The 24167-nt window shown below is 43.7% G+C and overlaps 1 protein-coding gene across 3 annotated transcripts; it reads left to right on the top strand.

Moving 5' to 3' along the window:
• Window positions 1-6923: 6923 nt before the first annotated feature.
• LOC141104636 (uncharacterized) lies at window positions 6924-23947 on the top strand. Of its 3 annotated transcripts, XM_073594296.1 has the most exons (9): window positions 6927-7204; window positions 12886-13028; window positions 17373-17444; window positions 17540-17637; window positions 17974-18085; window positions 18211-18315; window positions 19115-19231; window positions 19863-19955; window positions 22576-23947. In XM_073594296.1, the coding sequence occupies exons 3-9, from the start codon at window positions 17411-17413 to the stop codon at window positions 23064-23066; spliced, it is 1050 nt and encodes a 349-aa protein (XP_073450397.1). In that variant the 5' UTR covers window positions 6927-7204; window positions 12886-13028; window positions 17373-17410; the 3' UTR covers window positions 23067-23947. The 3 variants fall into 3 exon arrangements, with proteins under 3 accessions (XP_073450394.1, XP_073450397.1, XP_073450396.1); XM_073594293.1 differs by lacking the exon at window positions 12886-13028 and having other exon boundaries at window positions 6924-7204; XM_073594295.1 differs by lacking the exon at window positions 12886-13028 and having other exon boundaries at window positions 6929-7204; window positions 19130-19231.
• The last annotated feature ends 220 nt before the right edge of the window (window positions 23948-24167 follow it).

The following is a 24167-nucleotide window of genomic DNA, read 5'->3' as shown; positions in this document are numbered from 1 at the left end:
ATACAATTATATAAAGTGCAAATACAAACACTGTACATTCAATTGCATATAGAGGATATAGCACCCATGTGCCTACAGCCCGCAGCCTGTATGTAGAAGATCAGGCGGATGAGGTGTATGGCACGTAACCCGACATGTTTCGGAAATAGGTATGTATTACTCCTTCATCAAGGGATTTATGATCCCGATGGCCATCCCTTGTGAAAGTGCTGCAACGCTCTGCATTGCACTCCTGGTTGCCCACCTTGTGTTATGTGAACCAGAAGCCAGCCTGTTCCCAGTTGTACTGGTTTAACCGCTGTTCTTTGTCATTTTCTGCCTGTTTTTATGAATCAAATTGATGTAAGTATAATTAGTCCATACTAGACTTTTCTTATACTACTTTTTCAATAATTACTAAAATCGCATATATTGCAAAAATGCAGTCGCATACAATTCATGACGATATAGATATTTTCTACTACTTTTTTTTCTTCTTTTATTGTCTTTTGATATTTACAGATAGATTTGAGCACCTAATCATAAATCCCTTGATGAAGGAGTAATACATACCTATTTCCGAAACATGTCGGGTTACGTGCCATACACCTCATCCGCCTGATCTTCTACATACAGGCTGCGGGCTGTAGGCACATGGGTGCTATATCCTCTATATGCAATTGAATGTACAGTGTTTGTATTTGCACTTTATATAATTGTATTCTCTACTGTCACCTTTTATATATTGAATGTGTTTAATAAAGATGGCACTCTAGTGCACTTTTATATAAAACAATCTATGAGATTAAATACTCATTTTTGGCCAGTAAAAATATCCATTAAGGGCGACCTAAATGCACTTATAGTGCATATCTCTTTCTACATGTACAAACTAGGAATGGGCGAACAGTTCGGCCGAGCATGAGTTCGGGCCGAACATTTTCAGTTCGCTGTTCGCCGAACACCCAAATTAGCAGGATGTTAGCCGGGTGTTCGCCCCGATGAACACCCTGCAATGCACTGAATGCTGCACAGTGCATTCTGTGCCTTGATAGGGCAAAGCTTTGCCCAATCAGGGCACAGTGTAAGCTGGTTGTTAAACAACGGGGCCAGGAAGCCGGCCGCAGCTTCCTTAACAACCAATGAGTCATCAGCTGTCCGTGGGTTTCCCTGCTTACAGATGAATAAGAAAAAAAGTGGCGGTAAAAAAAAAAAAAAGAAGTCCATACCAGGCCCTTCTCCGAGTATGCAGCCCGCCAGAGCTCCCCCCCCTCCCCGAACCATACCAGGCCAAGCCACATGCCCTCAACATGGGGGGGGGTGCTTTGGGTGGGTCTGTCCCATCGCCCAAAAGTACCTTGTCCCCATGTTGATAAGGACAAGGGCCTCTTCCCGACAACCCTGCGCTGTGGTTGTCGGGGTCTGTGGGCAGAAGGCTTATTGAAATCTGGAAACCCCCTTTAACCCAGATCCACCCCCCCACCCCCCTTGAATGGGCCAGTGTCAAAAAGCAATAACCACAAGAAACAGTTTTTAACAAGTCCTTTATCAAAAAATAGTGTCCCTTAATGTAAATCCATCGTCAATCAAAACGCCCATCGGACCCGAAAAATAGAAAAAAATAAAAACGCTCTTTTCTGACGTCATGTCAGAAGGGGTCGGTGCCACCTTGTGACGTATTCGGCTGGACCCGCCGCTTGCCTATGTACGATTTACCCGATACCCATTCACATGGGGAGGGGGGTGGGATCTGGGGCCCCCTTGTGAAAGTGGGCTTCCATATTCTGATAAGCCCCCTGTCTGCAGACCCCAACAACCACAACCCAGGGTTGTCGGGAAAAGGCCTTTGACAAAGCATGGGGACAAGGTGCTTTGGGGTGGGGAGGCTCTGCCCCATTCCATTTTTTTTTTCTTTTTAATTAGTGTGGGGTTCTACTTGAAATCCTGGGGGAGACTCCATGACATTTTTTTCTTTATTTGTAACTGCGAGTCATTTTAAATGGGATTTGACTCATTTTATTTTCTTTTGAAATTTAATTTTTGCTGTAGCATGTTGTATACATGCTACAGATATGCCACTTTTCAGGCCCACGTACTGCTGCAGAATGGCTCTCCTGGGCGAAATCCCGTATGGGTACGGCTGTGCCCAGGAGAGCCGCCAGAGGGCACGCACGCACCGCCGGAGGCACCCGCTGCACAGTGGGGGACCCGATGCGTGTGGCCGGCGGGCACAATTGCTGCAGGCCACGTGCGATTGCGTGCACGAGAGCCAGCACGGGGATTTGTATGTGTAAACACAAATCTCTGTGCTTTTAGGGGAGAGGAGACAGATTGTATGTTCCTACTAAGTAGGAACAATGATATGTCTCCTCTCCTAGTCAGTCCTATCCCCACACAGTTAGAACACACTGAGGGAACACACATTTAACCCCTTGATCGCCCCCTAGTGTTAACCTCTTTCCTGCCAGTGACATTTACACAGTAATGAATGCATATTTATAGCACTGATTGCTGTATAAATGTCAATGGTCCCAAAAATGTGTCAAATGTGTCCGATCTGAAAGTACAGAGGAGACATTGCTGGAACTAGCAGCAGAGGTGTTTATATTGGGAGCGCCTTGGAGCAAGAGCAGATCCAGGTTCTACAGGGGCTTACGAACTCGGCGTTCGTGGATTGGCGCCTGTGCTTTCACTTAATATTCAGTTATTTGTTTTTTCTTTATAGACCTATATAGTCTCATTTTGGATTTTATCACGTTCATTTATGTGATTTACGTTTATCCGTTTCACTGGATTTTTATTCACATGATTATGTTATTTGCTTTGTCCCGTTTACGCTAGAATTTATTATCATGCAAATTATGTTTGATATTAATTTCACTTATTTCATTTAGTAGTTTATCTCATATCACTCCCTCTCACACAGCGCAAACACTATCACTTACTTATACATGTGGTAATATGCTGCCATGTTGGCACCAGGAAGGAGAAAATTGTGTCAAATACTTACCATAATTTCCCTGTCCTGGTGCCAATCAATGGCAGGGTGCTAGCACATGTATGCTGCCATAGATTGGCACCAGTAAAGAGATCTCTGAAACCAGAGGGCTCTAGTTATGGTCCCTGCATTTTATGGCCCATGCATTAGCCCTAATTCTCACAATGACCTGACTGCTGTACTGTCATGATTATCAGTGAACATTTGCTGCTTACCAGGGGCTACACTTTTCAATGTGTTGCCCACAGAAACTTCCATAAAACCCAGAGTGTTGCCCACTTAGTGCCACAATAACTTATGTGTTGCTGGTACATTATCATAATTGCCACTGAGTTGTCCATGTATTGCCACAAATGACAGTGTATCCTCCATAGATTGCCACTAGGGCTGAGCCAAACACCCCCCGGTTCGGTTCGCAGCAGAACATGCGAACAGGAAAAAAAATTGTTCAGACACGCAAACACTGTTAAAGTCTATGGGACACAAACATGAAAAATCAAAAGTGCTAATTTTAAAGGCTTATATGCAAGTTATTGTCATAAAAAAGTGTTTGGGGACCCGGGTTCTGCCCCAGGGGACATGGATCAATGCAAAAAAAAGTTTTTTAAACGATCATTTTTATTAATTTTTTCAGTATTACAGAAGATGAAAAGCCATTTAAAGTTAGTACAATTCAAGTACATATTTCAATTAAAAAAAAAAAAAAAAAAGAAAAAAGGAGGAAATTTGAAAGAAAAAAAAAAAAAAAAAGAAAAAAGGAGGAAATTTGAAAAAAAAAGAAAAAAAAGGAGGAAATTTGAAAAAAAAAAAAAAGAAAAAAGGAGGAAATTTGAAAAAAAAAAAAAAAAAAAGAAAAAAGGAGGAAATTTGGCAAAAAAAGTTTTAAAAACGGCCGTTTTTTTCGGCAGCAGTAATTTCAATAATGCTTAAGTGAAACAAGTGAATAAGTGAAACAAGGGGGTGTCTATAGTATGCCTGTAAAGGGGCGCATGTTTCCCGTGTTTAGAACAGTCCGAGAGCAAAATAACACTTCTAAAGGAAAAAAGTCATTTAAAAGTACTTGCGGCTATAATGAATTGTCGGTCCCGGCAAAACACATAAAAGTCATTGAAATTGATTCCCCCCACAGTCAATTACCAGATCCTTAGGGTCTGGTATGAATATTGAGGGGAACCCCGAACCAAAATTAAAAAAAAAAAATTGCGTGGGAGTCCCCCCAAATTCCATACCAGGCCCTTCAGGTCTGGTATGGATACTAAGGGGAACCAATTTTTTTTTTTTTTATTGGCGTGGGTCCCCCTCAAAATCCATACCAGACCCTTTAGGCCTGGTATGGATTTTAAGGGGAACCCTGCGCCAAAATTTTTTAAAAAATGGCATGGGGGTCCCCCCAAAAATCCATACCAGACCCTTATACGAGCACGCAACCTGGCAGGCTGCAGGAAAAGAGGGGGGGATGAGAGAGCACCCCCCCAGAACCGTACCAGGCCACATGCCCTCAACATGGAGAGGGTGCTTTGGGGTACCCCCCAAACCACCTTGTCCCCATGTTGATGGGGACAAGGGCCTCATCTCCACATCCCTTGCCCGGTGGTTGTGGGGGTCTGCGGGCGGGGTGCTTATCGCAATCTGGAAGCCCCCTTTAACAAGTGGACCCCCAGATCCCGGCCTCCCCCCGTGTGAAATGGTAATGGGGTACAAATGATGTCGCCGAGTGACCCCCCTCTGACGCACGGGGACATCCCTATGGCGTTCCCGTAGCGTCAGAGGGGGCGGGGCCACCCGGTTACGTCTGACACTACGGGAAAGCCATAGGGATGTCTCTGTACATCAGAGGGGGGATGGGTCACCTGGCAATGTCACCGTGTAGCCCCGCCCTCAGTTATAAAAGAGCTGTCACCTGAGAGGACGGTCATTACGGAGGGTGCCTCCCATGGAGGCAGGTTGGTCGCGTTTTTTTTTTACAGTCCGTTGGCAGAGGAGAAGAAGATGAATGGATTTTGTGGGACAGTTTTATTTTTTAATTTTTTAATAACGGACTTGTCCCAAGCCTTGTCATGTCATTTTTACCATTTTCACACTTTTTTTGTGAAATGGTAGGAGTACATTTGTACCCCATTAACATTTCACACAGGGGGGTGGGATCTGGGGGTCCCCTTGTGAAAGGGGGCTTCCAGATTTTGATAAGCACCCCGCCCGCAGACCTCCATAACCATTGGGCAAGGGTTGTGGGGATGAGGCCCTTGTCCCCATCAACATGGGGACAAGGTGTTTTGGGGGGTACCTCAAAGCACCCTCCCCATGTTGAGGGCATGTGGCCTGGTATGGTTCAGGAGGGGGGGCGCTCTCCCGCCCCCCCTATTTATCTGCGGCCTGCCAGGTTGCGTGCTCTGATAAGGGTCTGGTGTGGATTTTTGGGGGGACCCCACACCATTTTTTTTTTTTTAATTTTGGTGCGGGGTTCCCCTTAAAATCCATGCCAGATTCAGGTCTGGTATGGATTTTGAGGGGGACCTCCACACCATTTTTTTTTTTTTACATTTTGGCACGGGGTTCCCCTTAATATCCATACCAGATCTGAAGGGCCTGGTATGGAGTTTAGGGGGACCCCCACACAATTTTTTTTTTGTAATTTTGGTTTGGGGTTCCCCTTAATATTCATACCAGACCCAAAGGCCCTGGTAATGGACTGTGGGGGAATCCCATGCCATTTTTTTTAATGACTTTTATGTGTATTGCCGGGACCGACAATTCATTATAGCCGCAAGTAGTTTTATATGACTTTTTTCCTTTAGAAATGTCATTTTGTGCAAGGACTGTTCTAAACACGGGAAACATGCGCCACTTTAGAGGCATACTATAGACACCCCCCAGGTACGAAATTTAAAGGAATATTTCACTTTTATTGTTTCACTTTAAGCATTATTAAAATCACTGCTCCTGGAAAAAAGGCCATTTTTAAAACTTTTTTTTGCATTGATCCATGTCCCCTGGGGCAGGACCCAGGTCCCCACACACTTTTTATGACAATACCATGCATATAAGCCTTTAAAATTAGCACTTTTGATTTCTCCCATAGACTTTTAAAGGGTGTTCCGCTGCTTTTGAATTTGCTGCAAACACCCCAAATTGTTCACTGTTCGGCGAACACCTGATGTTCGAGTTGAACTTACGATCGACTTGAACATTGGGCTCATCCCTAATTGCCACAAATGGCAGTGTATTGTCCATAGATTGCCACAAATGGCAGTGTATTGTCCATAGATTGCCACAAATGGCAGTGTATTGTCCATAGATTGCCACAAATGGCAGTGTATTGTCCATAGATTGTCCCGAAAGGCAGTGCATTGCCCATAGTCTTCCACAAATGTCAATGCATTGCCCATTGATCACCACAAATGTCCGGGCATTGCCCATAGATTGCCACAAATGCCAGTGCATTGTCCATAGATTGCTACAATTGTCAGAGCATTGCCCACATATTGCCACTGTGCTGCCCGTGTATTGCAATAATCAGCAGTGCGTTGATCACACATATTGTCACACCTGCCATATTACCTTAGTTCAGCGCTATGGTCCTATCCATGTGAATGTGTAATATAACACAACTCTTGCCAGCCTTTCACTCTTAGACAGAAATCCCAATATGCTATGATGCACCACCTATGACTCCCCAACACCTAAATTATGTAAGCTTTTAAAGGGGTTACAAAAGTTTCAGAAGGTGTCTAGGACCTCCCTTCTCTTTTCCCATAACATGGCATTATTGAACCTACTACTGAAGGAAAGAAACAAAAAAATCCTAGTCAGTTCCCTAATTTGTCCACAAGATGGCAACCGCTCTCCCTGACTGATCCTTTCCTCTGCGCGCGCGCGTCACCATAGCAACTAGATACAGCTGGGAGGCTTAGGAGCCGCTGTGAGCAGCCGCTAGAGGGCGAAACTCTACTAAACACTTTCTTCCTTCAGAAGAGAGGCGGACATTTTCTTGTAGCGCAGATACGGGGAAAAGGAAAAAAAAAAACAGTACACATGTAAAAAATAAAAAATAAAGATTACATGTACTTATTGTATTACATTTCATTTTTTAAAATTTGGTATATAGAACGTTTGGTTCAGCGAAGGAAGGTCGGTGACCATTTTGTTGTAGTTCAGAAGGAACATAGAGACATAAGAAACTTCCTGGTGGGGGTGCAAGCCTGAGAATGGATGCCGAAAGCAGAGGAGGTAATAATGTCTTCTTATTAGGGAGGAGGGGATCATGTCACCTCTACAAATCCTCATCTTCCTGCAAGTCCTGTGATGTGAAGACAGTACATTAGATGGTCAGCTCTGGGGACATATTGAATGCTGCAGTCAATGGCTTTTTTATAATAATTGATGCTAATAGATATCGATTAGTTATCTTATTATTTAACCCTTTCGCTGCCAGAGACGTTTTGGCGTTTTTTGCACATGTTTACTAAATCGTTTTAGGGCTGAAGATTGCATAAACCCCCCAAAACATGATATTTTCCGAAAGCAGACACCCTAGAGAAGAAAATGGTGGTAGTTCCATTTTTTTTTTTTTTTTTTTTGCAAAGGAGGGGAAAAAGGTGTGTGTGGGGGGAGGGGGAGTTGAGAAAAAATAAAAATGAAAAAAAAAGGGGGGGGGGGGAGAAACCCACCAGCTACCCTCCCCATCTATCTCTGGGTAACACATACTTGTAACATGCCAAAGGCAAACTTTTTTTTTTTTTTTTTTTAAAGAGCTCCACTACTATCAAATCAGGCCATTATTCCATACACATATTTCAATTGTCCTTCTGTACTAATCCCTGATATACAGTATCTCACATAAGTGAGTACACCCCTCACATTTTAGTAAATGTTTTATTCTATCTTTTCAGGTGACAACACTGAAGAAATGACACTTTTCTACAATGTAAAGTAGTGAGTGTACAGCTTGTATAACAGTGTAAATTTGCTGTCCCCTCAAAATAACTCAACACACAGCCATTAATGTCTAAACCACTGACAACAAAAGTGAGTACACCCCTAAGTCAAAATGTCCAAATAAGGCCCAAAAGTGTCAAAATTTTGTGGCCACCATTATTTTCCAGCATTGCCTTAACCCTCTTGGGCATGGAGTTCACCAGAGCTTCACAGGTTGCCACTGGAGTCCTCTTCCACTCCTCCATGATGACATCACAGAGCTGGTGGATGTTAGAGACCTTGCACTCCTCCACCTTCCATTTGAGGATGCCCCACAGATGCTCAATAGGGTTTAGGTCTGGAGACATGTTTGGCCAGTCCATCACCTTTACCCTCAGTTTCTTTAGCAAGGCATTGATCGTCTTGGAGGTATATTTGGGGTCGTTATCATGTTGGAATACTGCCCTGCGGCCCGTACAGAGGGGATCATGCTTTTCTTCAGTATGTCACAGTACATGTGGGCATTCATGGTTCCCTCAATGATCTGTAGCTCCCCAGTGCTGGCAGCACTCATGCAGCCCCAGACCATGACACTCCCACCACCATGCTTGACTGTAGGCAAGACACACTTGTCTTTGTACTCCTCACCTGGTTGCCGCCACACACACTTGACATTATCTGAACTCAATAAGTTTATCTTGGTCTCATCAGACCACAGGACATGGATCCAGTAATCCATATCCTTAGTCTGCTTGTCTTCAGCAAACTGTTTGTTGGCTTTCTTGTGCATCATCTTTAGAAGAGGCTTCCTTCTGGGACGACAGCCATGCAGACCAATTTGATGCAGTGTGCGGAGTATGGTCTGAGCACTGACAAGCTGCCCCCCACCCCTTCAACCTCTGCAGCAATGCTGGCAGCAATCATACGTCTATTTCCCAAAGACAACCTCTGTATATGACGCTGATCACATGCACTCAACTTCTTTGGTGGACCATGGTGAGGCCTGTTCTGAGTGGAACCTGTCCTGTTAAACCTGTATGGTCTTGGCCACCATGCTGCAGCTCAGTTTCAGGGTCTTGGCAATCTTCTTATAGCCTAGGCCATCTTTATGTAGAGCAACAATTCCTTTTTTCAGATCCTCAGAGAGTTCTTTGCCATGAGGTGTCATGTTGAACTTCCAGTGACCAGTATGAGAGAGTGAGAGCGATCACACCAAATTAAACACACCTGCTCCCCATTCACACCTGAGACCTTGTAACACTAACGAGTCACATGACACCGGGGAGGGAAAATGGCTAATTGGGCCCAATTTGGACATTTCCACTTAGGGGTGTACTCACTTTTGTTGCCAGCAGTTTAGACATTACCACTTAAGGACCGAGCCTCTTTCTGAGATTTGTTGTTTACAAGTCAAAAACAGTTTTTTTTTGCTAGAAAGTTACTTAGACCCCAAACATTATACATTTTTTTTCTTCTAACACCCTAGAGAATAAAATGGTGGTCATTGCAATACTTTCTGTCACAGCATATTTGCGCAGCGGTCTTACAAGCGCACTTTTTTTGGAAAAAATACACTTTTTTTAAATTAAAAAATAAGACAACAGTAAAGTTAGCTTAATTTTTTTTATATTGTGAAAGATAATGTTACGCCGAGTAAATTGATTCCCAACATGTCATGCTTTAAAATTGCGCCCGCTTGTGGAATGGCGACAAACTTTTTATTAAAAATCTCCATAGGCGACATTTAAAAAATTCTACAGGTTGCATGTTTTAAGTTACAGAGGAGGTCTAGGGCTAGAATTATTGCTCTCACTCTACCGATTGCGGCAATACCTCACATGTGTGGTTCGAACACCATTTTCATATGCGGGCGCTACTCGCGTATGCGTTCGCTTCTGCACGCGAGCTCATCGGGACGGGGCGCGTTTAATTTTTTTTTTTTTAATTTATTTTACCTTTTATCTTTACACTGTTTAAAAAAAAAAATGTCACTTTTATTCCTATTACAAGGAATGTAAACATCCCTTGTAATAGAAAAAAGCATGACAGGACCTCTTAAATATGAGATCTGGGGTCAAAAAGACCTCAGATCTCATATTTACACTAAAATGCAATAAAAAAAAAAAAAAAAATTGTCATTTAAAAAAATGAAAAAAATAAATTGGCCCTTTAAGAGCTATGGGCGGAAGTGACGTTGCTTCTGCCCTTCAGTGTCATGGAGATGGGTGGGGGCCATCTTCCCCTCACTCGTCTCCATGTCAGCCCAGGGGACAGACGCGATCGCCTCCGCCGCTGCTGACGGCTTCGGTAAGCAGCGGAGGGCACCAGATTGCGGCGGGAGGGGGAGGCCCCTCTCCCGCCACCGATAAAAGTGATCTTGTGGCGAATCAGCCGCAGAGACCCCTTTAATCTTGTAGCCAACCGCCCGCTAAAGACGGGGATACCGGGGTTATGGCAGCTAGCTGCTGCCATAACAACGATATCCTCCTTCAAACAGCCGCTGTATAAGGATGGCGGGCGGTCCGTAAGTGGTTAATGGCTGTGTGTTGAGTTATTTTGAGGGGACAGCAAATTTACACTGTTATACAAGCTGTACACTCACTACTTTACATTGTAGCAAAGTGTCATTTCTTCTGTGTTGTCACATGAAAAGATAGAATAAAATATTTACAAAAATATGAGGGGTGTACTCACTTTTGTGAGATACTGTAATTGTGATTTTCAAAATACTGTCCAGGCCTTCCATGTGTCCAAGTACTTGGATATTTTGTCAAGGGTAGTAAATATCAGCTCCTCCATCGCTGCTAAATGGTTGATATGACAGACCCACTCCTTCATGGAAGGGGGGGATTTGGATCTCCAGTGGACCGGTATGCAAGCCTAGCAGCGTTGATCATATGCCTAGCTACCGACTTATAATGTTTTTTTGGGGGGTATCTTAGAAAAATGAAGGAGGTACTGTGCTGGGGAAAACTCCAATGGGAGTAAAGACCCTACACCAATATTACCAGATCAGGGGGCACGTCCACCATATATGGAGGAAGGTGCCTGTTTCTTTGGCACATCTCCAACAACGGTCAGATACGGGATAAATTTATGAAGCAAGTCTGGTGTTTTGTACCATCTCATTCTAAGTTTGTATCCATTTTCTTGGGTTGCCACATTCATTTGTGAATATATAAATGAATGCGGTCCCAACTGGCGTCATCAATCTCTGCGTTTAGAGCGGATTCCCAGAAAGTGCAATTAGAACGCAAGGAAGCTTAAGTCCCTTCAAACATTGAGGCATATAACATCAAGTTGACTCTGGGAAAAAGACCGGGAGCAAAGTGATTCAAAAGCTGTAGGGGCTTTGGTATAGCTTTCTTTATGGGATGGGTTATCTAGGTAATGTTTCAGTTGGATGTCCAACCATAATGGAAACAGGTTGGTATTAGAGAGTTCCGCAAGCTCCCTATGCCGCATGAATCTGCCTCTGCAAAAAAAATGCTTTACCTGCATCTCCGTATATGGCCACTCTGCTGCCAGGTAGGTCTTAGACAGACCTGGGGGAAAATCTGGGTTCCCTCTAACAGGGGTAATTGAGCAGACCTTGGCAGATAAAGCTTGTACTGCACATGCTCTATCAAAGGCATGAAGAGCAGCCTTTGAATTAGGCGACCCATGTTCTTTAGAGAGCCAAGGGACTGAGCGCAGCTCTGTGCCCAAGACTAAATGTTCAAGGTTGACACAGCTTTTACAGCAAGAGTGCACTTTCCAATCCACCACCCGAGCAAGATGAACCGCCCAATAATACCGCTGCAGATCGGGGGGAGACCGATTCCACCCCTGGATTTTGGTAGCACAAACTTCGCCTATCCTATTCGAGCTGGTCTGTTACTCCATAGGAAAGCCCAACACATTGCCTTGTAAGACATAAAGGAAGAGGGATACAAGCAGATTGGAAGAGTTTGCAATTTATAACAAAAGCGTGGAAGAATTGTCATCTTTAGGCCTCATGCACATGGGCATTTTTAGAGCCGCGTTTAGGAGCTTTTTTAACAGCTTAAAATGCCTCTCAATGACCTCATACATACACAGGTGTTTTTGAGCTGTAAGTGGCATAGACGTTTTTAAGCTCCATAAAAACCCAGGACCAGTGCGTTCTGAGGTTCCAGCGCTAGAGCTGTAAAAACGCCAGACACTGGTAAAAGCTGTTAAATGAGGTTTAAAGCTGTATACAGGGTGTTAAGCCTTGTCAGGCATTTCTCTGCCTCTATTCAAAATCAATGGTTCCCTATGGGAGCCCATTGATTTGAATAGAAGTCGGACCATGATGATTCGACTTGCGGTGCGACTTGTGTGCTGAGGATATTAAAGGGGAACCCCTTGCCAAAATGAAAAAAAAAATAGTGTGGTTGCGACGACACAGGCGGTGATGTCACAAGGGGGCGGGGCCTCCGATTGACATCAGCGGGTGGCCCAGCCCCATGCCAATAATTCATGGCACACGGCGGACCCAGCATTACACCGGGAGATTGCATCGGGTCAAAATCGGAAGAAGAACAGAGCGAGAACACCCGGCAAAAGAGCGAGAAGACGGCAGCGAGAGAAGACCCAGCAGAAGAGGGAGGAGACAGCACAGAAAGGAGAAGAACCGGAGAGGGAGAAGAACCAGCAGAGGGAAAAGACATCACCGGAGGAGGGAGAAGAGCCGGAGAGGGGAGAAGTAATCGGAAGGGACGCCAGAGCTGATTTAATAAATTACTTTAAAAACCTGTGTAGTGTTTTCATTTCTTGACACTTTCCTTGTGTGAATGGGTAGGGGTACAATGTACCCCATACTCATTCACCTAGGACGGCGGGCCAGGATCTGGGGGCCCGCTTGTTAAAGGGGCCCTGAAAAATGAAAAAAAAATGACTGAAAAATTAGCATGAGAATGAGCCCAGAAAATGCACTTTGAAAAACAAGAATGCAATGACAGGTCCTTTCTTTTTTCTTTATTCAATTTAAGATTCATGAAAATGTTCTTGGAAAGTAGTGGTGGAAAACTTCACTATGAAGGCAACACAACAGAAACTAAACATGTACAGTGGTGAAAAATGATGGATAACTACAAATGTAATTGAATAGAGAGGCTATCATCTTCTAGATCAGGTATGTAAAATAATGTCTATCTTAAAGGTAGAGTTTACCTTTACCAAAAAACTACCCGTGCAGGTAAGGGGTGTCTGTAGATAAAAACAAAGTGTGCGGCTCTGACTAAAGTTGAGTAATGCCCTTTCTATAGGTGTAGGCCATTTACGTACCTCCTGAAATCAGGCTGAAAAACTCCCACAGATGACATCATCCCGTCCTGCTAGGATGTTGCTAAGACACTCCTAGCTGTTGCTGTTCACCCTCATCATCACAGGAATGAGCTCTCAAATGCTGAGCTCAGCATATTGTTTGAGGGTGAGAGAAAGTGCATGTGAGGGAGTTTGAATCAGAGAAAGAGCTCACTCCTGGGATGCTGGAGGTAAACAATAACAACCAAAGGAGATATTTGTACTGTGGGGGTCTGTGGTCTACACTGTGTGGTATATCTGTAATGGGTGGTTTGTGGTCTGTACTAGGGGACTGTGGTCTGTACTGGAAATGGGGAAGTGAAGTCTGTACTGGGGAAATGGCAATCTGTGGTTTATACTAAGGGGGTGTCAGAAACCATGAAATCAGACCGAGGCAGACGTACAGTTAAATCACACATGTTTAATAATAAAAGTAATTAGAACAAAATGTAATCAAAACATAGCCAGAGTTCAGGAACTGGAACAGATAGACAAGCCAAATGTCAGGGAGCCGGAGATGAGCGTAGTAAAACAGCAAGCAGGATCTGGAGCCAGAAGGGATGTCAATCAAGGAAGTCTTTTAACAGGAATGCAGGAGAGCGTTTCTGTGATGTTGACTAAGGTGAAGGCCGAGATCCTCTGGGCTGGACAGCTTAAGTAGGCAGGACTGATGAGCGGGATATCATCAAAAGCTGAGTAACTGAGGAGAGATGGGAGCTGGCAATTAGCCGACAGCTGAGCGGCCAGCTTAGAGAAGGAAGGGCTGAGCCCAGCCCTGACATGGGGGAGAGGTCCGTAACAGAGAGGAAAGGTCTGTACTGGAAGGTGGGGTGAGGGTGGAGGGCTGTACAGGGGAGGACTGTGGTCTGTATTGGGGGAGGATGGTCTGAAGTTTTACCTATAGCAGAATAGACTCAGGTTTTATTTAACCATACCACTTCAAGACCCTCACACTCTAAATTTGGTCACACTCATAATCCATCATGGCTTGCTACATGCGCCACATAATTTCTTTATTCTTTGCCCTAGGGCAGTGGTTCTCAACTCCAGTCCTCAGGACCCACCAACAGGCCAGATTTTAAGTATTACCTTGGGGAGATGCAGACTAGAATACTGCAATCACTGAGCAGCAAATGATATCACCTGTGATGTATTTCAGTTATCTTACAAACCTGGCCTGTTAGTGGGTCCTGAGGACTGGAGTTGAGAACCACTGCCCTAGGGAATTTTGCCTTTATACCATCTGCCTCTTCATCCGAAACTCTGTGACCAAATTTTTTAGGGCATTTAACAGCTTCCACCCTGCCTAAAGTAAAACAACGTTCTCTCGTTCAGGGTGGACATCATATGGCATCCTCTCAGGATCAGGCTGCGCTCCACCGGAAACAGAGGATGACAGATCAGTTTACCGACCGCTGCCGGTACCATGTGATCGCTGTGGCCAATCACAGCAGATCACATGGCGATTGTACACAATGGATGGCTGGTCACAGTGATCACATGGTACAGACAGGGCCAATAACAGCCCTTCTGTATCATGTGATTAGCTGTGGCCAATCATAGCTAATCACAATAGTAAACACTGAATGAATGGATTTCATTCAGAAAAAAATGGTTGCCTGTTGCAGTGAAATTCAATAAGACTATTGCCCCGTACACACGGTCAGATTTTGCGACGAAAATGTGTGATAGGACCTTGTTGTCGGAAATTCCGACCGTGTGTAGGCTCCATCACACATTTTCCATTGGATTTTCTGCCACACAAAGTTTGAGGGCAGGCTATAAAATTTTCCGACAACAAAATCCGTTGTCGGAATTTCCGATCGTGTGTACAAAATTCCGACGCACAAAGTGCCATGCATGCTCAGAATAAATAAAGAGATGAAAGCTATTGGCTACTGCCCCATTTATAGTCCCGACGTATGTGTTTTATGTCACCGCGTTCAGAATGATCGGATTTTCCGACAACTTTGTGTGACCGTGTGTATGCAAGACAAGTTTGAGCCAACATCCGTCGGAAAAAATCCTAGGATTTTGTTTTCGGAATGTCCGATCAATGTCCGACCGTGTTTACGGGGCATAAGACTGGGATATATATATATATATACACAGTATCTCACAAAAGTTAGTACACTTCTCGCATTTTTCTAAATATTTTATTCTATCTTTTCATGTGACAACACTGAAGAAATGACACTTTGCTACAATGTAAAGTAGTGAGTGTACAGCTTGTATAACAGTGTAAATTTGCTGTCCCCTCAAAATAACTCAACACACAGCCATTGATGTCTAAACCGCTGGCAACAAAAGTGAGTACACCCCTAAGTGAAAATGTCCAAATTGGGCCCAATTAGCCCAATTGACTTGTTAGGGTTACAAGGTCTCAGGTGTGAATGGGGAGCAGGTGTGTTAAATTTGGTGTTATCGCTCTCACTCTCTCATACTGAACACTGGAAGTTCAACATGGCACCTCATGGAAAAGAACTCTCTGAGGATCTGAAAAAAAGAATTGTTGCTCTACATAAAGATGGCCTAGGCTGTAAGAAGATTTCCAAGACCCTGAAACTGAACTGCAGCACAGTGGCCAAGACCATACAGCGATTTAACAGGACAGGTTCCACTCAGAACAGGCCTCGCCATAGTCGGCCAAAGAAGTTGAGTGTACGTGTTCAGCGTCATATCCAGAGGTTGCCTTTGGGAAATAGACGTATGAGTGCTGCCAGCATTGCTGCAGAGGTTGAAGGGTTGGGGGGGTCAGCCTGTCAGTGCTCCGACCATACGCCGCACACTGCATCAAATTGGTCTGCATGGCTGTCGTCCCAGAAGGAAGCCTCTTCTAAAGATGATGCACAAAAAAGCCTGCAAACAGTTTGCTGAAGACAAGCAGACTAAGGTTATGGATTACTGGAACCATGTCCTGTGGTCTGATGAGACCAAGGTAAACTTATTTGGTTCAGATGGTGTCAAGCGTGTGTGGCGGCAACCAAGTGAAGAGTGCAAAGACAAGTGTGTCTTACCTACAGTCAAGCATGGTGGTGGGAGTGTCATGGTCTGGGGCTGCATGAGTGCTGCCAGCACTGGGGAGATAAAGTTCATTGAGGGAACCATGAATGTCAACATGTACTGTGACAGCGACCATGATCCCCTCCCTTTGGAGACTGGGTCGCAGGGCAGTGTTCCAACATGATAATGACCCCAAATACACCTCCAAGACGACTGCTGCTTTGCTAAAGAAGCTGAGGGTAAAGGTGATGGACTGGCCAAGCATGTCTCCAGACCTAAACCCTTTTGAGCATCTGTGGGGCATCCTCAAATGGAAAGTGGAGGAGCGCAAGGTCTCTAACATCCACCAGCTCTGTGATGTTGTCATGGAGGAGTGGAAGAACTCCAGTGCCAATCTGTGAAGCTCTGGTGAACTCCATGCCCAAGAGGGTTAAGGCAGTGCTGGAAAATAATGATGGTCACACAAAATATTGACACTTTGGGCCCAATTTGGACAATTTCACTTTTGTTGCCAGCTGGAGACAGCACAATTACAGTACAATAAAATACAGGGTTAGGAGGGCCCTGCTCATAAGAGCTTGCAATCTAATAGGGTGGGGCAAGTGGCATAAAAAGTAATAACTGTGTGGCAATTGGAAGCCAGTGTGGGATTGGCAGAGAGTGGTAGCAGACACTGAACGGTTGGTAAGGTGGAGGAGTCTGGCAGCAGCATTCATGATAAACCAAAGGGGGATAACCTGCGTAGAGGAAGGCCTATAGGAAGAGAGTTGCAGTAGTCAAGGAGAGTGATAACAAGGGAGTGAATGAGTAGCTTGGTGGTTTCATTAGTTAAAAAAAGGGGCAAGTTTTGGAGATGTTACAGAGCTGAAGTCTACAAGCTTTTAACAGTGATTGGATTTGGGGCCCAGACGACAAGTCAGAGTCTAGTATTACACATTGTACCCTGGCATGAGGGGAAGAACTAATAGTTGTATTATTGATCTTTATGGAAAAGTCAGAGAGGAGGGCACAGGCCAATATGATTCTCCCAGAGCTGTGCTTTTACAGGAGTGAAGGTCTGCTTTTTTTGCTTTCTTGGATAGTGATATCTTCATAAAGTGCAACGAGGTTGACTTATTCATTTATTTATTTCAGTGTGAAATATATAATCCATCTTTTATTATAAATTTAGAGTGGAAGCCTTTAGAAGGATACAAGGCTCTGTACGTTATGATGGCAAGCCAGCCAACCCTCCCATCAACTGGTAAGAGGAGACTTTCATTTCTTGAATTGGGAATCCACGTATACACACACATCCTCTGATGTAAAGAAAATGCATTCAGTCAGTGTCTTCTACAGATGGATCCAGTAACAGAAATACCCCAGAGAGATGTCCTAGTCCTCTGTATTCCTTGGATCCAGTGCGGGAACGTCACAAAATCCTGCGCTGTTATCAGGTAGATGACACTGAGGTTGTTGTAGAATGATATATTATATGTTTTCTAAGTGGAACCATCAATTTAACAGTTTAAAAAAAACAGTTACATTCCCGACACATGTGGGGAATGTAACTGTCACATTGGTTGTGCTGTGAATCAAACTGTCAAACCATCAAATGTCTGGTGTCATAACTGATCACATGTGCAGCATCATGGCAGTTGAAGATCGAACAGAGGTCAAAATGGCAGCTTCCTTGGCTGAAACTGATTGGCTTTAGGGGATCTTTCTATTATATTGTTTAGTTTTACTTCAGCTAATGCAATGTGCCAATTCAACTTGTTTATATTATTTAGTATAAAAGGCTGAAGCATATTGAAACAAAAGTGAAAGAGGAAACTGAAGAGACATATCTGAGGGCTGATAACCTATGCAAGAAGGAAGAGATTCATACAAAGATCATAACGGGTGAATATGCACTCATTTTAGAAAATTGTCAGCCAAGAGACATGACCAGTCTCCCCCCACACACACTCTCTGGGGTCTCTCATACATCTCAGTACAGGGGGCTTTACTCTCATCTTTATTCACAGGACACAGGGATACCAGAGCCTCCCAGAGAAACCTCAAGTCTGTGGAGAAGGAAGATGGAAATGTGAAGATTAAAGACGAGGCATTCCCTCCAGAGATCAGCACAGGTTAGTAATAAACACTTCCTCTTCTAAGGTGTTTTTGCATTGTGGGGAGTGATGGAGACAGGACATAGAAGAATGTAATGATGACCAATGGACAATGGCACAGTGGGTACAGCCTCTAATGCCAATCTCCTCATCCCAGAAATTGACCCAACTTTTCATATTATATAGGGTTTATTATTCCCCCCAAAATATACCTTAATGGGGTAGAATTGATTCATCTTGTTCGAAATACTCTGGCTCTGATAGCTCAATAACAACTTGCCCACTGTGGTAAAGCTGACATATGGCTACAGCGCAGCTCTCCCGTTCTGGGAGGACCTCCGTGGACATCCCTCGGGGAATACTGTGGGGAGCACATCTGGAAGTGTCTGTGATTACTGTGTCCCTTGGACACAGCAGATCACAGATCGGAGTAAAGGGCAAATCACAGCAGCCCTTTACCATGTGATCAGCTGTGTCCAATGTAAACAGTCTTGCCCGTTATCAGCTCTCCTTTCTTTACACAGAGACGATCTGACAGGACACAGTGAGTACAGCATTTACACTGATAATTAGGGCACTGATGATCAATGCCCTGATGATCAGTGCAGCCCCATCAGTGCAGCTTATCAATGCTGTCTCTGTGTGCCACGTATCAGTCCCCATCAGTGCAGCCTGATCAGTCCTCATTAATGCAGCCTCATTGCAGTTGAGCCCGTCTCCCTTACAAAAGCAGCTTGCTTATTACTTTAGCTGCTAGATTTAAAAATGAACCTTTGAAAACCCAATACTACAGCAATACGTGGAGTATCGCTCCTAGATTTTTTTTTCACAGACCCTGAAAACTCCAGAGTGACCCACAGAAGTGTCAAAACTGAGGAGAAAGAAGAAGGGCACATTAAGATTAAACAGGAAGTTCTCCTGATGATCAAAACAGGTGAGCAATACACATTAAATCCTGAAAATATTCCAAGATTCTCCTTGTTCAGTCACTACAACAATCTCTTCTTCTCCCCTCTCCTCTGTCAGTAGACAGTAATGGGGAGACAGTATGTGCCCAGTGGGGGAGTCAGGAGCCATCAGCCTCTATTAGACTCCGGCTCTCCTCCTCACATCATGTCATTGTGTGTTACCAGCCAAGAGACATGACCAGGAGGATCGGAAAACCAGAGGATCAGCTGAGCTGGGGGTTACTACTGAGCGGGGGATCAGCAGAGCTGGGGGTTACTACTGAGCGGGGGATCAGCAGAGCTGGGGGTTACTGCTGAGCGGGGCATCAGCGGAGCTGGGAGTTACTAATGAGCGAGGGATCAGCATAGCTGGGAGTTACTACTGAGCGGGGGATCAGCAGAGCTGGGGGTTACTACTGAGCGGGGCATCAGCAGAGCTGGGAGTTACTAATGAGCGAGGGATCAGCAGAGCTGGGGGTTACTACTGAGCAGGGGATCAGCAGAGCTGGGAGATACTACTAAGTGGGGGATCAGAAGAGCTGGGGGTTACCACACACACTCTCTGGGGTCTCTCATACATCTCAGTACAGGGGGCTTCACTCACATCTTTATTCATAGACCCTGGAGACACCAGAACCACTCAGAGAGATGTAAAAGCTGAAGAAGACAGTCAAGTGAAGGCTAAAAAGAAGATTCTAGAGATTGGAATGGGTGAGTTCTCCTTGTCACCAAGGTTCTCTCTTTGCATTCTTTCTCTACCAGAAAATCTCTCTTCCGTTCATTGATGGACACAGCTTCTCGTCTTTCTTGACCATAGGGTTTAGAGTGCCACCTACAGAAGTAGTGCACTAGGCAGAAAAGAACACAGCAGCACCTATAGGCAGTCCTAATGGGTATAAACTCCCTCTCTGCTATAGGCATATAAGATATGTGTTCATGCCCAATCTCAGTTTGATCAGAAGCTTTTAAAGGCAGAGAAGAGATCCGGGGTCTCACAGACTCCAGATGTCTTGAGGAGCTGTCTCTGCTCATGCAGAGACAGCTCCATGTTTTTAGTCAACTTTATTGCTATCACAAGGGATGTACATCCCTTGTGATAGCAATAAAGTTGACTAAAAAAAAAAATAGAGACAGTGTAAAAAATACATTAAATAAATAATAACATAAAAAAATAATAAACAAAAAGGCCTCCTTGAACCCGTACGTAGGTTGCACACGCATATGTGAACGGTGATCGCACCACACGTGAGGTATCGTCACAAACATCAGAGCATAAGCACCAGATCTCTGTAACTCCAAACTGGTAATCTATAAATGGCTTTTAAAGTGTCGCCTATGGAGATTTTTAAGTATCATAATTTGTCACCATTCAAACACTTTTAAAGTGTGACATATTTGGCATCTGTTTACTCGGCATAACATCATCTTTTCTATTTTACCAAACAATTGGATATTATATTTTTCATTTTTGTGCATTAAACTTCATAAAAGTGTATTTTTTTCCCCCAAAAAATAGGAAAATATGGTAAATATTGTGTGACATAAAAAAATTGCAACATCCATAATTTTATTCTCCAGGGCCTCTACTACTCTACTAGTCTTTGGAAGCAAGTGGATAATTACAGTCAGATCCATAAATATTGGGACATCAACACAATTCTAATCTTTTTGGCTCTGTACACCACCACAATGGATTTGAAATGAAACAAACAAGATGTGCTTTAACTGCAGACTTTCAGCTTTAATTTGACGGTATTTACATCCAAATCAGGTGAATGGTGTAGAAATTACAACAGTTTGTATATGTGCCTCGCACTTTTTAAGGGACCAAAAGTAATGGGACAGATTAACAATCATCCATCAAACTTTCACTTTTTAATACTTGGTTGCAAATCCTTTGCAGTCAATTACAGCCTGAAGTCTGGAATGCATAGACATCACCAGACGCTGGGTTTCATCCCTGGTGATGCTCTGCCAGGCCTCTACTGCAACTGTCTTCAGTTCCTGCTTGTTCTTGGGACATTTTCTCTTCAGTTTTGTCTTCAGCAAGTGAAATGCATGCTCAATCAGATTCAGGTCAGGTGATTGACTTGGCCATTGCATAACATTCCACTTCTTTCCCTTAAAAAAGTCTTTGGTTGCTTTGCAGTATGCTTCGGGTCATTGTCCATCTGCACTGTGAAGCGCGGTCCAATGAGTTCTGAAGCATTTTGCTGAATATGAGCAGATAATATTGTCCGAAACACTTCAGAATTCATCCTGCTGCTTTTGTCAGCAGTCACATCATCAATAAATACAAGAGAACCAGTTCCATTGGCAGCCATACATGCCCACGCCATGACACTACCACCACCATGCTTCACTGATGAGGTGGTATGCTTTGGATCATGAGCAGTTCCTTTCCTTCTCCATACTCTTCTCTTTCCATCACTCTGGTACAAGTTGATCTTGGTCTCATCTGTCCATAGGATGTTGTTCCAGAACTGTGAAGGCTTTTTTAGATGTTGTTTGGCAAACTCTAATCTGGCCTTCCTGTTTTTGAGGCTTACCAATGGTTTACATCTTGTGGTGAACCCTCTGTATTCACTCTTGTGAAGTCTTCTCCTGATTATTGACTTTTACACACATACACCGACCTTCTGGAGAGTGTTCTTGATCTGGCCAACTGTTGTGAAGGGTGTTTTCTTCACCAGGGAAAGAATTCTTCGGTCATCCACCACAGTTGTATTCCCTGGTCTTCCGGGTCTTTTGGTGTTGCTGAGCTCACCGGTGCTTTCTTTCTTTTTAAGGATGTTCCAAGCAGTTGATTTGGCCACACCTAATGTTTTTGCTATCTCTCTGATGGGTTTGTTTTGTTTTTTCAGCCTAATGTTGGCTTGATTCGCTGATAGTGACAGCTCTTTGGATCTCATGTGGAGAGTTGACAGCAACAGATTACAAATGCAAATAGCACACTTTAAATGAACTCTGGACCTTTTATCTGCTCCTTGTAAATGGGATAATGAGGGAATAACACACACCTGGCCATGGAACAGCTGAGCAGCCAATTGTCCCATTACTTTTGGTCCCTTAAAAAGTGGGAGGCACATATACAAACTGTTGTAATTCCTACACCGTTCACCTGATTTGAATGTAAATACCCTCAAATTAAAGATGAAAGTCTGCAGTTAAAGCACATCTTGATCGTTTCATGTCAAATCCATTGTGGTGGTGTGTAGAGCCAAAACGATTAGAATTGTGTCGATGTCCCAATATTTATGGACCTGACTGTAAATTATTTTTTTTTTTTTTTTTATTATTTTCCCTTATACTCATTGCTTGTTTCCTCTAGATGGACGATACAGGTGGTACACAGAAGAACATCCCAGTGTGCCTCAAGAAGGGGAAATGGTTGACAATGACATCACAGCCTATGTTTTAGAAGAAAAAGCCATTATGCCAAACCTCAAGCCGTTATCCTACAAGCGGGAGAAAATGTTTGCCTGTCCAGAATGCGGCAAGTGCTTCTCCCGAAAATACGACCGCATCCTGCATCGGAGAATTCACACAGGACAGAAGCCTTTTCCGTGTTCGGAATGCGGAAAGAGTTTTCCTTTTAAGTCCAATCTCGAACAACACCTGAAAACTCACACTACCCAGTCAATGCCATTTTCGTGTTCCGAATGCGGGATGCGTTTTCGGACAAGTCGGATTTTAGCTACACATAAGAGAGTTCATATAGCAAAAACAGTATATAAATGTTCCCAGTGCGGTCAAGCATTTATAAAGAAATTATATCTCAAAAGACACGAAAGGGTTCATATAGGGCTAAAGCCATATTAATAATCCACGTTCTAACTGTGGCAAAATGTAACTGGAACTCAACTCCATTGGCACATAAAGCTATGAGAGCTTACATCTTATCTTACACACCATCTACACAAGAAGAAGCCTTAAATTAGAGCTGTTTTTTCTTTATTTACACTTGGTTACAGTGGAGGATGGTTTGATCCTATTGCAGGTTTTATTGCTTTCAGTGGCCCCAGGGGAGAAGTTTTTCCTTTACTTCCTGTTGTGTCACCACAACAGGAAGTGAGGAAAATCTCTCCACTTTGGACACAGAGAGTAGTTAAAGCACTTTTTAGTAAAGTAGTTACAAGTTAGAATTTCCATAGGGTCAGCTGTAGCACCGTGTCCATTGTAAGGATCAGACATTATTTCATCTATTAATCCAGATGTGGACTTTTTTTTTTTTCCCATGCAGTGCGGGTACTGCTCATTTTTTGTTTAGGGGTGAGGAGAGCGGAGATATGCTTACCTAATCTCCCGATTCTCTGAGCACAAGACTGGTCCCTGCTGCTTTTTCTCCCCCCTGCGATCTTGTGCGGTTGGCTGTTCTTGACGTTCTCACGCCCATAGACTGGCTTTGGACATCAGGATGGAGCCGGATGTGGGGGAACAATGTTTTCTGGAGGATCGGGTGAGTATAGCCTTTCTGTGCCCGCATTGCATGAGAGAAAAAAAAAACATTCCCGGAGTTCTGCTTTAATAGCAACTTTATATCTTTACCTGACTGACTATTATAGGAACGGTTAACCTCCTTTTTTTCTTTTGGGAATATGGATTACTATGCGGCTGTGTTGTTGGTGATGGTGTCTCCAGACAGGGAGTTGATGCTTTTAGCCCACTGTCATTTCTTTTTGGTCCTCTTTTGGAAAAGATGTCTCACACTTATTCGGTTCCAGCAAACTCTGTATAGCCTTTGTTTTAAACAGATTGGGTTCCACAATAGACATATTCATTCACATGTGCTTCTGAGGAAGATCATTCAAAACACTTTGAGTCCACTTGAGTGGATTATTGAAAGAAATAGTGGGAGGTTGATTTATTAAAATTGGAGAGAGCAAAATCTGGTGCAGTTGTGCATTTTTTTTTTTTTTTTGT

This window comes from Aquarana catesbeiana, linkage group LG08 (genome assembly GCF_042186555.1).
Source record: "Aquarana catesbeiana isolate 2022-GZ linkage group LG08, ASM4218655v1, whole genome shotgun sequence".
Classification (NCBI taxonomy): Eukaryota; Metazoa; Chordata; class Amphibia; order Anura; family Ranidae; genus Aquarana; species Aquarana catesbeiana.
The sequence above is the reverse complement of the archived record's forward strand: the minus strand, read 5'-3'. Positions and strand labels throughout refer to the sequence as shown.